General features: G+C 40.7%; 1 protein-coding gene across 1 annotated transcript; it reads left to right on the plus strand.

Annotated features, from left to right (window-relative positions):
• The first annotated feature begins 260 nt into the window (after positions 1–260).
• LOC139377715 (sperm-specific sodium:proton exchanger-like) lies at positions 261–15,922 on the plus strand. Its single transcript, XM_071120541.1, has 15 exons — positions 261–461; positions 653–793; positions 1,254–1,351; positions 8,207–8,326; positions 8,451–8,646; positions 8,771–8,965; positions 9,630–9,779; positions 10,000–10,051; positions 11,789–11,937; positions 12,087–12,212; positions 12,329–12,427; positions 14,113–14,265; positions 14,700–14,837; positions 15,116–15,304; positions 15,893–15,922. The coding sequence occupies exons 1-15, from the start codon at positions 261–263 to the stop codon at positions 15,920–15,922; spliced, it is 2,037 nt and encodes a 678-aa protein (XP_070976642.1).
• Positions 15,923–16,539: the final 617 nt, after the last annotated feature.

The following is a 16,539-nucleotide window of genomic DNA, read 5'->3' on the forward strand; positions in this document are numbered from 1 at the left end:
TCTTGTGTTCCCAGGCCTGTATGATGTGTCTGTGCCCAGGCCTATATAATGTATATTGTGTTCCCAGGCCTGTATGATGTGTCTGTGCCCAGGCCTATAAAATGTATCTTGTGTTCCCAGGCCTGTATGATGTGTCTGTGCCCAGGCCTATATAATGTATCTTGTGTTCCCAGGCCTGTATGATGTGTCTGTGCCCAGGCCTATATAATGTATATTGTGTTCCCAGGCCTGTATGATGTGTCTGTGCCCAGGCCTATATAATGTATCTTGTGTTCCCAGGCCTGTATGATGTGTCTGTGCCCAGGCGCATGGCCATGTATAGTGCGGTGCAGCGGGTGCGGGAGAGCTCGCAGAACACTTTCAGTTTGTTGAAGATTGACAGGTTTTTAGCAGATGCTAACTGGGAAATGGCAGAGCAGAGAGTCCTCATAGAGGACCCCTATAAAACACCCAATGAAAAGGTATTGTGTGTCTCTTTTTGTTTTCTTTGACACGAAGAAGTAACCGATTCGAAACAAGACGACATGCATATCATCTGTAGTCATTTGGCACTGTGTTACAGTGTAAACACCCAAATCAGTATATCTATATTTTACTCCTACTTTGACATATGAGTGAAAATATATGTCTTTGCCTGTGCCCTTTCTTCCAGGTTAGCATTGAAGAGTTCTCTCCCACAGCCAGGATGACTAAGTGCCCAGACTGTGACAGGGACATTCCCTATGCACCATCACCACAGGAGCTGGAGGACATGATGGAGGAGGCTCGCATGCGCATCCTGAAGGCTCAGAAGGTATGGTTCGGTTCACCCCACTGGATCCTACTGACCACAATGTTCATCATAGTCACCCTGACCTTGCGTACAGAGATGGGGCCTAATCGCTCGCTCAGCCTGTTCAATGTACAACACATGGAAGCAATGCTCACCTAAAAAGAGGATGAGGTCGAATGTTCTGTTCTTTTCAAATATGTAAAATCAATGTGTTCGATAGGATATTACGTTAGAAATTGTTTTTGTTTCTTTAATCACAGCCTGTACCTCTGCTTTTCCTCACTTAGTTGTAGCCTTGTTGATACACTTCTACAATTTGGTTAGGATGATCCATAAGAATATAATTAACTTTTTAGCCCACAGGGAAGGAACTATTGACTTTGGTGAATGTAATGGGTTTAGCATGAAGTTGACCGATGAATCATTAAGAGTCCAGAATGAATGGTGCCTAAACTGGAAACTGATGTTGGTTTCCTACCAGACAAGCTACTGGAAGCAGTACAGCGCTGGAATGCTGAACCGAGAGGCAGCCAGGACCCTGATCAATACAGCTGAGAACATGACAGACCACAAGGGAAAGTAAGTGCTGCTCTCGTTGACGTCACTCAAAAAGATATAGGACCACTTGGTTCAGTCCGGGTCTATGTGTTTATGATGAGCATCTTCCATTGTTTTTATAGTCATTGTGTAAGTGTGTGGCACCCTTTGGAAAAGGGGGCACCACTTGGAAGACTCTAACCTCAGTAATTGCACCTTATTATGTACTTAGATTAAGCACCCCTTAAATATTTGACATCTCTCTGGGTTATGATTCTATTATTGTCCTAGAGGTTTATTGGCCTATGGCAATGTTATTACGTTACAGCCTTATTCTGAAGTGGATTAAATAGTTTTTTCCCCCTCATCAATCTACACACAATACCCCATAATGACAAAGCCAAAACAGGTTTTTGGAATTAAAACATAAATAAATAAAAACGGCCACAATCTGTTCACATGAGATAAGCAGACCAAGTGGGATTTTTTTTAAATGGAGGTCTATGAGAGAGTGTCGAATAACATGAGGCTTATTTGATCGAATTGAAGTTTCGTAATGTTTATGCTGTTACAAATAACGTACTGCTATAAGTGGATGCACATGGCATTCACGCAACTTTGAGAAAAATGACTTAGTTGTGCCTGTTGTTCACACACGTATCTGCCTTTTCATTGGCTAGAATGGTCCCACCTGATCTCGCCTGCCTTCCATCTTTGAGGACATGAATTTGCATTGTTAGAGTGGTCACCTGACTATTTTGTCAATATAATAGATCATCTTTGACTGCGATAAAGTTACCATTAAGATACATATTGGTAACATTAGTTTACTTAGCTAGATAACTAAAGTTACTTTGAAAAGTAGCCAGCTAGTTCACTAACTTAGTAATGTTAGTTACTTCCAAACTACTTTTTGATAAATTATCATATCTAAATGTGAATTGTTAGCTAACTAGACTAACGTTAGAAATTGCAAGTACAGATCACTATGGAGTCAGATGTTACGAGAATGTGTAATTTAGTTTATTAAACACCAAACTGTTTCGAGTAAGAATTAGGCAGGTCTGATGCTGAAAAACATATATAATCATTTATTCCATTTGTAAAGCGATTTTCATTATACAAGATTCTCAAAGTGCAGAAAATAAAAGTATTGACACTACCGGTCAAAACACCTACTCATTCAAGGGTTTTTTGTTATTTTTACTATTTTCTACATTGTAGAATAATATTGAAGAAATCAGAACTATGAAATAACACATATGGAATCATGTAGTAACCAAAAAAGAGTTTAAAAAATACAAATATATTTATATTTGAGATTCTTCAAAGTAGCCACCCTTTGTCTTGATGACAGCTTTGCACACTCTTGGCATTCTCTCAACCAGCTTCATCTGGAATGCTTTTCCAAAAGTCTTGAAGGAGTTCCCACATATGCTGAGCACTTGTTGGCTTCTTTTCCTTCACTCTGCGGTCCGACCCATCCCAAACCATCTCAATTTGGTTGAGGTCGAGTATTTGATATTTGTGGTGGCCAGGTCTTCTGATGCAGCACTCCATCATTCTCCTTCTTGGTAAAATAGCCCTTACACAGCCTGGAGGTGTGTTGGGTCATTGTCCTGTTGAAAAACAAGTGATGCTCCCACTTAGCCCAAACCAGATGGGATGGCGTATCGCTGCAGAATGCTGTGGTAACCATGCTGGTTAAGTGTGCCTTGAATTCTAAATAAATCACAGACAGTGTCACCAGCAAAGCACCCCCACACCATAACACCTCCTCCTCCATGCTTTACGGTGGGAAAATACACATGTGAAGATCATCCATTCACCCACACAGCGTCTCACAAATGTCCAATGTCCATTGCTCGTGTTTCTTGGCCCAAGCAAGTCTCTTCTTCTTATTGGTGTCCTTTAGTAGTGGTTTCTTTGCAGAAAAAGGCCTGATTCACGCAGTCTCCTCTGAACAGTTAATGTTGAGATGTGTCTGTTACTTGAACTCTGTGAAGCATTTATTTGGTCTACAATTTCTGAAGCTGGTAACTCTAATGAACTTATCCTCTGCAGCAGAGGTAACTCTGGGTCATCCATTCCTGTGGCGGTCGTCATGAGAGCCAGTTTCATCATAGCGCTTGATGGTTTTTGCGACTGCACTTGAAGAAACTTTAAAAGGTCTTGAAATGTTCCGCATTGACTGACCTTCATGTCTTAAAGTAATGATGGACTGTCATTTCTCTTTGCTTATTTGAGCTGTTCTTGCCATAAAATGGACTTGGTCTTTTACCAAATAGGGCTATCTTCTGTATACCACCCCTACCTTGTCACAACACAACTGATTGGCTCAAACACATTAAGAAGGAAGGAAATTCCACAAATTAACTTTTAATAAGGCACACCTGTTAATTGAAATGCATTCCAGGTGACTACCTCATGAAGCTGGTTGAGAGAATGCCAAGAGTGTGCAAAGCTGTCAAGTGTGGCTACTTTGAAGAATCTCAAATATAAAATATATTTTGATTTGATTAACACTTTTTTGGTTACTACATGATTCCATATGTTATTTCAAAGTTTTGATGTCTTCACTATTATTCTACAATGTAGAAAATAGTACAAATAAAGAAAACCCTTGAATGAGTAAGTGTGTCTAAACGTGTGTGTATATATATATACAGTGCCTTGCGAAAGTATTCGGCCCCCTTGAACTTTGCGACCTTTTGCCACATTTCAGGCTTCAAACATAAAGATATAAAACTGTATTTTTTTGTGAAGAATCAACAACAAGTGGGACACAATCATGAAGTGGAACGACATTTATTGGATATTTCAAACTTTTTTAACAAATCAAAAACTGAAAAATTGGGTGTGCAAAATTATTCAGCCCCCTTAAGTTAATACTTTGTACCACCTTTTGCTGCGATTACAGCTGTAAGTCGCTTGGGGTATGTCTCTATCAGTTTTGCACATCGAGAGACTGAATTTTTTTCCCATTCCTCCTTGCAAAACAGCTCGAGCTCAGTGAGGTTGGATGGAGAGCATTTGTGAACAGCAGTTTTCAGTTCTTTCCACAAATTCTCGATTGGATTCAGGTCTGGACTTTGACTTGGCCATTCTAACACCTGGATATGTTTATTTTTGAACCATTCCATTGTAGATTTTGCTTTATGTTTTGGATCATTGTCTTGTTGGAAGACAAATCTCCGTCCCAGTCTCAGGTCTTTTGCAGACTCCATCAGGTTTTCTTCCAGAATGGTCCTGTATTTGGCTCCATCCATCTTCCCATCAATTTTAACCATCTTCCCTGTCCCTGCTGAAGAAAAGCAGGCCCAAACCATGATGCTGCCACCACCATGTTTGACAGTTGGGATGGTGTGTTCAGGGTGATGAGCTGTGTTGCTTTTACGCCAAACATAACGTTTTGCATTGTTGCCAAAAAGTTCATTTTTGGTTTCATCTGACCAGAGCACCTTCTTCCACATGTTTGGTGTGTCTCCCAGGTGGCTTGTGGCAAACTTTAAACGACACTTTTTATGGATATCTTTAAGAAATGGCTTTCTTCTTGCCACTCTTCCATAAAGGCCAGATTTGTGCAATATACGACTGATTGTTGTCCTATGGACAGAGTCTCCCACCTCAGCTGTAGATCTCTGCAGTTCATCCAGAGTGATCATGGGCCTCTTGGCTGCATCTCTGATCAGTCTTCTCCTTGTATGAGCTGAAAGTTTAGAGGGACGGCCAGGTCTTGGTAGATTTGCAGTGGTCTGATACTCCTTCCATTTCAATAATCGCTTGCACAGTGCTCCTTGGGATGTTTAAAGCTTGGGAAATCTTTTTGTATCCAAATCCGGCTTTAAACTTCTTCACAACAGTATCTCGGACCTGCCTGGTGTGTTCCTTGTTCTTCATGATGCTCTCTGCGCTTTTGACGGACCTCTGAGACTATCACAGTGCAGGTGCATTTATACGGAGACTTGATTACACACAGGTGGGTTGTATTTATCATCATTAGTCATTTAGCTCAACATTGGATCATTCAGAGATCCTCACTGAACTTCTGGAGAGAGTTTGCTGCACTGAAAGTAAAGGGGCTGAATAATTTTGCACGCCCAATTTTTCAGTTTTTGACTTGTTAAAAAAGTTTGAAATATCCAATAAATGTCGTTCCACTTCATGATTGTGTCCCACTTGTTGTTGATTCTTCACAAAAAAAATACAGTTTTATATCTTTATGTTTGAAGCCTGAAATGTGGCAAAAGGTCGCAAAGTTCAAGGGGGCCGAATACTTTCGCAAGGCACTGTATATATTTACCTATACAAAGCAAATATATTTAACCATTAATTTTAAGTATTCAGTGCATTCCGAAAGTATTCAGACACCTTGACTATTCACATTTTGTTACGTTACAGCCTTATTCTAAAATGTATTAAATTGTTTGTTTATTTTCTCTCATCAAACTACATACAATACCCCATAATGACAAAGTAAAAACAGGTTTTTAGAAATTGCTTCAAATTTATAAAAATGTAAAACCTTAAATATCACATTTCCCTAAACTTTCAGACCCTTTACTCAGTACTTTGTTGAAGCACCCTTGGCAGCGATTACAGCCTTGAGTCTTCTTGGGTATGATGCTACAAGCTTGGCACACCTGTTTTTGAGGAGTTTCTCCCATTCTTCTCTGCAGATCCTCTCAAGCTCTGTGAGGTTGGATGGGGAGCATCGCTGTACAGCTACTTTCAGGTCTCTCCAGAGATGTTCGATCGGGTTCAAGTCCGGGCTCTGGCTGGGCCACTCAAGGACATTTAGACTTGTCCCGAAGCCACTCCTGCGTTGTCTTGGCTGTGTGCTTAAGGTCGTTGTCCTGTTGGAAGATGAACCTTCGCCCCAGTCTGAGGTCTTGTTGCGCTCTGGAGCAGGTTTTCATCAAGGATCTCTCTGTACTTTGCTCTGTTCATCAGGGATGCAAACTAGTCACCTTTCGTCGAAATTCGCTGTTTTGAATCCAAAATAGGTGACCTACGTGAATCGTGTAGATTCAATGAGAAAAGTTTGAGGGGGGGGTCACTTGGAGCACTACTGGCTGTAAACAAACGAGTGATGCGCGTTTGTAAGCAAACAAGTGATGCGCGTTTGGAGCAATACTGGCTGTATCCAAGGCTCAGCCAATCGTTCACATAACAACAGAATGCTGCACGCGACTGAAGAGAGAAAAGACAACCAGTTTGCTAGTTACAGAATCAGCGCTCGCTCTGGAAAGACAGCAGTAGGGTGCAAAGGCAGTTTGCCAGTTACAGCAGTGCGTCCTTGAACGATAACGAAGAGGTAGGTGAGACGCCTGACCACTGAGACGGGGGTGAGAAGGTGATGAAGTGTACTTCATGAGCTGTAACCGAAAAACAACTGGCATTTGGAAAGTTTGAGGTGAAGGAGAAAGTGTGGTGGAACAAGTATTGTTAGCATTGAACTCATGTTTTCCCGCTACAGTATGTGGTTAATTTTTTAGAGTGAGAGAATTACATAAAAAAGAGGCGTTGCTTGTTGGAGGAGCCGACCCTTTCAAAAAAATGTTTAGCCTAAAATGACATACCCAAATCTAACTGCCTGTAGCTCAGGAGCTGAAGCAAGGATATGCATATTCTTGATACCATTTGAAAGGAAACACATTTTGAAGTTTGTGGAAATGTGAAATTAATGTAGGAGAACATAACACATTAGATCTGGTAAAAGATAATACAAAGAAAAAATGTGTTTTTTAACAGCCATAATGTCTTATTCTAGCCCAGGCACAATTTAGATTTTGGCCACTAGATGGCAGCAGTGTATGTGCAACATTTTAGACTGATCCAATGAACCATTGCATATCTGTTCAAAATGTTGTATCAAGACTGCCCAAATGTGCCTAATTGGTTTATTAGTTGTGCACTCTCCTCAACCAATAGCATGATATTCTTTCACTGTAATAGCTACTGTAAATTGGACAGTGCAGTTAGATTAACACGAATTTAAGCTTTATGCCCATTTCAGATATGTCTATGTCCTGGGATTTTTTGTTTTTTTTTGTTACTTACAACCTCAGGCTAATGTGATTAGCATATGCTAGCTCAACCGTCCCGCAGGGGGGGACTCCAATCCCATAGAGGTTAAACAAGTGGATTCAGGTATCAAGTGGAGCTGGGCCTGGCTTATGCTGGATGCCAATACAGGTGCCAATACAGGTGAAAGAAATGCCACACACTTTCCCTCTTTCAATACAGTGGATAAAAGGGGTATGCCGGGTGTACTCTCTGCCTGAAAGAGATCAATTATGCCAACAAAGGATATCATGCTCTGCTGGAACATTGTAGAACAGATGTCCACAGGCAGAAAGTGTACAATGTAATAACGTGCAGTGTAGCCCAAAGCTATTGCTTTTATTGTGTGGAACTTGACAGTAACACTTGTTTGAGTGAGGGTGGATTATTACATTTTTTACTCAGTGAACGTTATTTTTGTAGCCTTACAAAGTGGCCACTATGATAGAGCAAAAATAGAATGCCTGTTTGTTTCATTCTATTTCTATTTTTATTTTTTTCCCCCAAGTGCAATATTTAGATGTGTGTGTGGTCACAAGCATTCTATAATAAAGGCTGTCATGGCTAACTGCAATATTAGTGTATTGTTTTTTTCTCAAGACTTGAGTGTCACTTAAGAATGAGGCTGTAACGTAACAAAATATGGAAAACTTCAAGGGGTCTGAATACTTTCCGAATGCACTGTAGCTATGATGTGTGGTTTATTTTTAGAAAGTGGAAATATTAGTTCATATACAGGTATATGATATACATTGAGGACTGTTTAAGTATAGGAGAAGATATGTTTGCAAAAATTGGGAGAGCAATGCATACGTTTCTGTCTTTGTTTAGGTTCATGAGTGTTCAGGATGTCAAGAAATACTGGGAGCTGAAAGGGTTTTTTGTGTCTCTTCGGAGGAGTCTAGAGGACTGGCTGTACAATGTCAAGCTTGATAAACTTAAACCATCAAGGTAAGAAAGCACAGCTGAGATTTACTGTAAATTAATTTAGACCACCAGGGGACTCAGTGAAATAATGGTGTTGTATAACTGCTCTAATGACACATAATGTACGCAACGATATGTTGTATTTCAGGAATGCGATGCTCAAGCGGTGCTACCAGGTTGTCTTCAGCCTCCCCTTTGAGTATTTCATCTACGCATTGATTGTCCTCAACATCTTCCCCATCATCCTGGAGTTCATCCCAGCGATCAGTGACAAACATAACCTAGAACTCAGTATTATCAACTACATTTTCTTCAGCGGCTATCTTGTGGAGGCTATACTGAAGGTAGGACATAGGCCTACACTAAAATACATGTCAACTAAAAATCATCTAATACACAATACCCTCACATAATGTCAAACATTTGGGTTTTAAGACCCTCTGTGACACATTTCCTCTTGTTCTACAGGCTTTGGCCATGAGGAAGGCCTATATCTTCAATCACTGGAACCAGTTTGACCTCTTCATTATCGTCTTGGCTTGTGTTGACATATTCCTGGACCATTATTTAGAAACCACAGCATATGTTGTCAATATTCACATGATAAAAATTGTGAAGGTGTCTAAAATGATCCGCCTTACCAGGGCACTTCGTTTGGTGAAGGTATGCTATGTTTAATGGGACCATAAAATCTATGATCAGTGATATACACTGAGTGTACTTTTTTAAAAAACTTTAGTAACACCTTCCTAATATTAAGTTGCACCCCCTTTTGTCCTAAGAACAGCCTCAATTTGTCAGGGCAAATAATTCCACAGGGATGCTGGCCCATGTTGACTCCAATGGTTCCCACAGTTGTGTCAAGTTGGCTGGATGTCCTTTGGGTGGTGGACCATTCTTGATACACACAGTAAAGTGTTGAGCGTGAAAAACCTAGCAGCGTTGCAGTTCTTGACACAAACCAGTGCGCCTGGCACCTACTACCATACCCCGTTCAAAGGCACCTAAATATTGTCTTGACCATTCACCCTCTGAATGGCACACATACACAATCCATGCCTCAATTGTCTCAAGGCTTAAAAATCCTACTTTAATCTGTCTCCTCCCCTTCATCTACACTGATTGAAGTGGACATCAATAAGGGATCATAGCTTCCACCTGGTTTCACCTGGCCAGTTTATGTCATGGAAAGAGCAGGTGTTCCTAATATTTTGTACACTCAGTGTAGATTTGACATAGCTTTACAGCACATTTTTCTAAGGTTATCCAGTTACATTTAGCAAGGCTGTGAATCGTAATAATCTATTGTTGAATGTATATGTTTCAGATCATCATTCCCAAGCTCATAGAAATCATAAACCGGCAGATCCATAAGCAGCTCAGCTTTGGGTATGACATCGGGAAAGGCTATGTCATCGGAGAGGAGCACATAAGCAAGATCATTGACCATATCTCTGATGACAAAAGCATATCTAAGGTGTTTTTAAATGACATTTACAATACAGTATACAGCAACAGATGTTGATCTTTTCACAACATGATATCATGTTTAGTTCTCTCATAGTAAAGAAATCTTAGGTACTTACCTTTTTTTTTGTGCTTTTGCAACACAGAGATGTATCTAGCCAAATAATAATTACTCCATAGCCCTATAATGTGTTGGGATCATGTACATCACACCACATCTTGTGTTGCAGAAATTGAAAATAATACTGGAGAGAAACTGCCAGCAGGCTGTCAGGGAGATTGGTAAGAGAGTAGGGGAGACAGACAAGCAATGTTACTGCATGTACACTGTATCTTCAGTATATCAGTCATGCTGAATAAAGGCCATCACATTAACCAGGGTCACTGTGAGATCACAAATATAGTATACTTAGTTGGCTTTAACTCACCTACCTACATCTTTCACAGCAGCAATCCTTCAGTCCTATTTACATGTCAAGTATCCTACATTAAACCTCCCCTAAATTGATATAGATTAAAACATTAACCAACGAGGGGCTGGCTATCCGTTCTATCGAAAATAATGAACAACGTGTAAAGTGTGTTCCGCTATACACTAGCAGAGTGGAACTGACGTGCATTATTTTCCAGAGAACGCATAGATCCCCCAGTTTATTATCCCTTTTATACCATGGCTAGAATTTAACACTTGTGCCGATAAAATGTGTTCAACATCCACGAGTAGCTAGCAAGTTTACTAGATACCTACAGTAGTTGCCGTGGTAACCAAACAGACCTGCTAGTTTAGCTAACCATCAGTCCTAGCTTGCCATTATTAAAATCTAATTCAACAATGCCGATAATGTTTTCAATTTGACTTTTGTTTTCAAAAGCAGCTCAAACATAGAACATGTAAGAATAAATTATAGCCATTGAATTCTACAGTACATTATAGGCAAATAATGCACGCTCTACAATGCCCATCAAGCCAATTCAGAAACAAGTATTCATCAATGCCATGGCGATTTCTTTTTCGAACTATTGCAAAGGCGAAAGTCTACAAAACTTAGTCCACTCTGTTCATAACAGATTCTAGTTTTGGGAACAGAAAACTATTGAGATCAAATGTTTCATCGATGAGAAAATGTGCAGAATGTCAGCCAAAATCCATCTCGTTCCATCTTCTCATACCCGTGGTATACCTCTGATATACCACGGCTGTCAGCCAATCAGCATTCAGGGCTCGAACTACCCAGTTTAGAATGTGTGATATTCTAATTGTGTACCTTGGTTAATGGAGGAAAATGCACTGCTAGCCAATCATGCTTTAAAGACGTACAATCATTTTAACTTACGTATAGTTGAAGCTGTTCTGGTCATGCTTGTAGTGATTCTACGTACCTAAGTTCTGACCAAACTTACTTGAGAGGGAGAAAAAGGGAGCAGGCTGGGGGATCAAGTCTGTGTACTTTTAGAGCAACTATCTTTTTAGATACAACCATCAAAGGAAATGGGACACATCAGGAAATACTAATGATTGGGCCCCTGGTATCGGGAAGCTAGCAGGGCTTCGGAGAAAAGGTATGGGATGTAACTACCAGTCCATTGTACCCCATCAAAGACAGAAACAGGACATAGGTGACTCCTCAAAGTAGGGGACCTAAATGTGTTCTGGGAGAACACAAGGGCTCAGTAGGATACTGGTAATAATACCTCATGGAGCCATTTTCTCAGATTCCCAGCATGCTCTCCTGCTGGACGAGATTGATGCTTCTTTCTGAAAACTATATAACACCTTTCATTAGCATTTAGAAAGAGCAGATCTGTGGTGACCTTAGGGAGTCTTCACAGACGCAAAGCAGGATTACACACTACAAGTATATGTAAAACAGCTTGATTTTCTATTTGTGAAATAGAATTATGTAGCCCTCAGTGCATCTCAGGTTCTTTTTGTTATTTGATGGCAAGCTTACGCACAGTGTGCTAAGTTCACAACTGACAGGAGTGTGACTGAGGACACCGTGTGGGATCTTTTCTCAGGCTTGCTGCAGAGAGACCATCCTGAGATTGCCATCTCGGTGAAGACCAGACAGGCCATACGAGCCGTGCTGAACAGTGAGAGAGACGCCATCCATACACTCGTGTCCGGGGGGCTCTTAGATGACATAGAAGCATCAAAGCTGGAGAAGGTGCTTTCAGTTTGTTCCTCCTGCCATTTACAATGCTTCCAATGAATTTCCTCAAATATATACATATATTGTTACCTCTGACTATACAGAGAGTTAGGTTTATTATTGACAAATTAAATGAATGAATGTTACATTTTCCCCTTTGGCAGATGATTGAAATAAAAATGAAGAAATTGATCAAATTTCCACCAACAATCCCAGCAGCAACAGCAGAGGAGCTTCTGCAGAATTTGCCTTGGCTGAACAAAGACAGCACCCAGATTCAGTTCATCAAGGTAGAGCACACATCTCCCAGACCCTTGCCTTAGAATGACAATCGGTTTTATTTTCTGTATTATACCAATGTTTCTTTCATGCCATTTTTTTCCTTCTATTTATCGTGTTATTTCAGACAGTGGCCAAGCTTCTTTTCTTTGACTTTGGAGACACCATCATACAAGAAAATGATGACCCTCAAGGAATACACTTGATTGTCTCTGGCCTGGTTAAGGTATGTACTGATACGCACAAATAGTAAAAGGGATAACATACTACTGAGCTGAAGTTGTGTTAATCAGGGGTTACTGTTCTGAAAATGCATTCTCGTTTTTGTATCGAGCGGTTTTCATTTGCAATATGATCAGACACAAAAACCACAAACTTGAATCACTGCTAGGTGTAATAGTTGGGAATGAATGTCTTTGGCATGACACATTATTTTCAGAGCCAACAAAATAATGACTGGCTGATATTCATCTGCCTACTACTCACCAGTAGTTTCTTTCCCAGTCTTCACCACAAACGAATTACCTCACTCCGTCACATTGTAGCTCTGTAGAACACAGCATCAAGTATACAGTCAATGCTATTAATATTTGGAAATTACACTTAATCACTTGTCATTTTGGTCACCTTAAAATGGAACACAATGTAAGCTATTTCAACACATTACAGTGTGACAGTGCAATTATGGGTCATTTTGAAAGGCAGGGGATAATTGCGCTCTCTTTGTACAGACACCTTTACTTACCTTGTGATCTTACGCCGTTGTTCAAAATCAGCTCATTTTCTATACCAATTCTTGGTTCTTTGCCTCTGAATACAAAACTGGATTTTTTTTTTTTGAAGTCATTGTCCCATTCATGTTGTTAATGCAGTATAAGTCATTGGTTTCAGGACCTGATATTAAACAATATTCAGAAACATTGATTAACACGTTTCCTACATTTTCTTTATATCGAATTTCTCATTCGGTAGATACAGTAAGCCAAAGTACCTTCAGGGACACTTTGTTTGTTGAAGCTTTATTAAGGATAGTAGAAAACAAACTAGAAAGGGAAGTCTCAAATATAAATATTGAGTGCAACAACACTCTCTAAGTAGTAGAAGGAGGGCTGTATTGTACAGTATTTTATTCCAAATTATTTTTGTAATTAGCAAGGTCGTAAAATGTTAAAAGCACAAACATCCCTTTGTTACTTAGGGCTCTATTCAGTCTATAACACTGAAGCTCGACAGATTCAACGATATAATTTCCGATTGAAACGACATATGCAGCGGTTACCGTGAATGCAGTCTCCACTAAGCGGGAACATTGCCTTTTACATTTCAATCACGCTGTAAAGCTGAACTTCCGCAATTACTGTATTAAGAAATTGTCTTTTGATACATTTTTTTGATTGTTTGATCTCCTCATCCTAGAATGGTTTGAACTTACCAACGTCACAGGACATTTTCACATTGTCTGAAGACGGAGTGTGTAATAAGCTCTATGACTCTGTGAGTCATGGAGCAGCACGATGGGCAGAAAAGCAAATGCTTTGTTACGTATGAGGTAGACCAGCTGTCACACTTACAAACTGCAGTATCCTCTTCTCAGAGCTCCCATCCTTATTCCCCGGGGCACATTGATGACGCTGGTTGATGCATCTTCTTCAAGAGGTGTAATTAAATGTACACATCCCCAGCTTACTTTACATGGAAGGCTTTCCGGTTGTTGAAATGGAAGCTGTACCTTGAAATGATCTCTTATGTTGATGCTATTTGTATTATTTATGAGGTCATTTAAATCAAATGCTGGTCTTATAGCATAAGCTCCCCTAATCATCAAACAAGCACAAAATCACCTGATTGACGCTCTGTGGTCATAACCTTATACTGCATGGATGTGAATCTCTGAACCGTACTGTATCGCAGATGACTGGAGGAAGCCCAAACCTTGGAAGCAAGAGGCCCAAGGAGAAGACCAGGCTGACAGACTACAGGAGCTGCGGGGCCATCATGGGAGAACTCAACTGTCTCACCCAGCAGTCTATGGAGATGACGGTCACCTGTGAGACAGCCACTCAGGTCTCTCTACAGTTCATTTACTAAACTTTGTTCGCATGAAATGGCCTACGTATGTCAGTGAAGACAAGTGTTTGAGAACCTTATTCAGTCTCAAAGGTCAGATCAGTACAAATGTAAAGGAGAATAATAGTATGGACAAAGTGGGCAATATTATCAAGGCTCTTTTCAGAATGGCCCTGTATCTGATGCAGTTTTTTTGGAGAAAGCCCAAGTAACTGAATATCCACTCCTCTGTCTGATAATAGCTATGTCAGACAAGGGTGTGATCTTTCACGACATAGATAATTGTGTGCAAAAACGTCACTGTGAGGTTGATAAACCAGCCATAAGGCCCCTTCTCCAACTGTTCCACGTAACCATGGAGACAATTGTTATCTGACATTTTTTCCCCTGTCTATATTTTTCCTGATTGTTTGTCCATGGTTTCTCCCCAGACCTGCTTCATTGCTATTGAATCCCTGTTTGAGGCGTTTGATCTTTTCCCCGAGTTCCCGTCTCTGGAGTATATGATCTGGCGCTCCCTGGCCGTGAAAATCAGCACCAGCACCTTCATGGAGCACATTATCTATCAGGTACTACCAACTTAGCGCTCTATGGTGCAATATGTAGTAAAGATCCAAACTGCTTACGCCCAGGTTTCATTGAAATAAATGGGAGTCTCACACTCTGCAAGTTACACATCCACTGTAGCATTCCTATGAAGTTAAACAACAAAGAAAATGGCCCGTAAATCGCAGCACAGATTGAGAGCGTGAGTTGCGTTACTTAGCATTCTGTATAACCAGCGGACAACAGACAGTATTGTTAGACAGTTCCAAAATCATTTGAACAAAATCCTTTTCCCTCACAGGGCTGGAGTTACCACAGGATTTGTTCTCATCTGGCCCGGGCCTATCTGGTAGACGTGGAGGTGAACAGGAAGTTTGACGTGTACGACGGCACCATGGAGGACGTGGTGGTGATCTATGGGAGTTGTGATGACCTCGCGTCCCAGTGCTCCTACAACGCCCCAGCTCTCATCAGCAGGACTACTCACCAGGTTACTATACAACTCAGATGTCACCTTCTCATACTGTGGCTACACTAGTCAACTTGACATTCACTGACTAGGAAATAGTGCCACCTGCTGGAGACATTATCAGTGCAACAAGTGTCATGTTAAAAATGGCCGACATCCTCAGATAAGTTGCGCTATTGTATGTCTTTCTATTGTTTTTACCTCTTCATTCAGATGCAGAAAGTGTTAACTTATTTTGTTTGAACTCAACTCGGTATAGGTACTGGGCACAGCAAACACCACCAAACTGTTGATCGTGCCAAGTGAGCATTCTGAAATGAAGCAGACCGTCTCAGAGCTTCCAAGACAGGACAGTGTTCCCTGTCTGAGACATGCAGCTCATAGGAGAGGTAAATGAGGGGTCAGCCTCAGGGTGATTACGTGGGGTGTCCCTGCTCTCTTTTGAACCTAGAATGATGTACGTCTTTGTAAGATGGACAGAATGCTGAACTAACATTATGACCAATGGGCTTTAGATAATTGATATTTTAAGTACAATGACCAACGCCGCTGGCTTTACAAGTATTGCAAGTGAATTGACATCGGACTCTCCTCTTTCTCTCCCGGCAGCATCTAGAGATGATCGATCAGGGCTGCTGAGAACAGTAAGCGTAAGTTAATATAATGAACTGTATCTTATTTAACTAGGCAAGTCAGTTAAGAACAAATTCTTATTTTCAATGACGGCCTAGGAACAGTGGGTTAACTGCCTGTTCAGGGGCAGAACGACAGATTTGTACCTTGTCAGCTCGGGGATTTGAACTTGCAACCTTCCGGTTACTAGTCCAACGCTCTAACCACTAGGCTACCCTGCCACCCCTTATCATGTTTAACACATTAATGAAGTGAAGAGAGAGGAACATCCGTCTTTCTTTGTGAAGGTGACGTCTAAGGAGGGTTCTCCAAAGAGAAGTTGTTCATCACTTGACAAGGCCACGTGATGATAGGGTATGACTGTGCAACTGCTGGCCATACAGGCCCAGACACAACCTGCCAGGCAACCTGAATCTGTAAAACTTATATAAGCAAATATTTGTTTTCAAATGTATCATACTGATTTAATATTAAACATATTTATTTCATATAGCGTTTGTGTGTTACTGTTTTAAGCTTAAACCTACTTGTCATCCAAGCTGTTCAAGGCTCAACTATTGTGCAGTGGCTATACTAACTGCCGTTTGACTAATCCAAAATCTACTCTGGGAAAATAACACTGT

This window comes from Oncorhynchus clarkii, chromosome 2, assembly GCF_045791955.1.
Source record: "Oncorhynchus clarkii lewisi isolate Uvic-CL-2024 chromosome 2, UVic_Ocla_1.0, whole genome shotgun sequence".
NCBI classification, from domain to species: domain Eukaryota; kingdom Metazoa; phylum Chordata; class Actinopteri; order Salmoniformes; family Salmonidae; genus Oncorhynchus; species Oncorhynchus clarkii.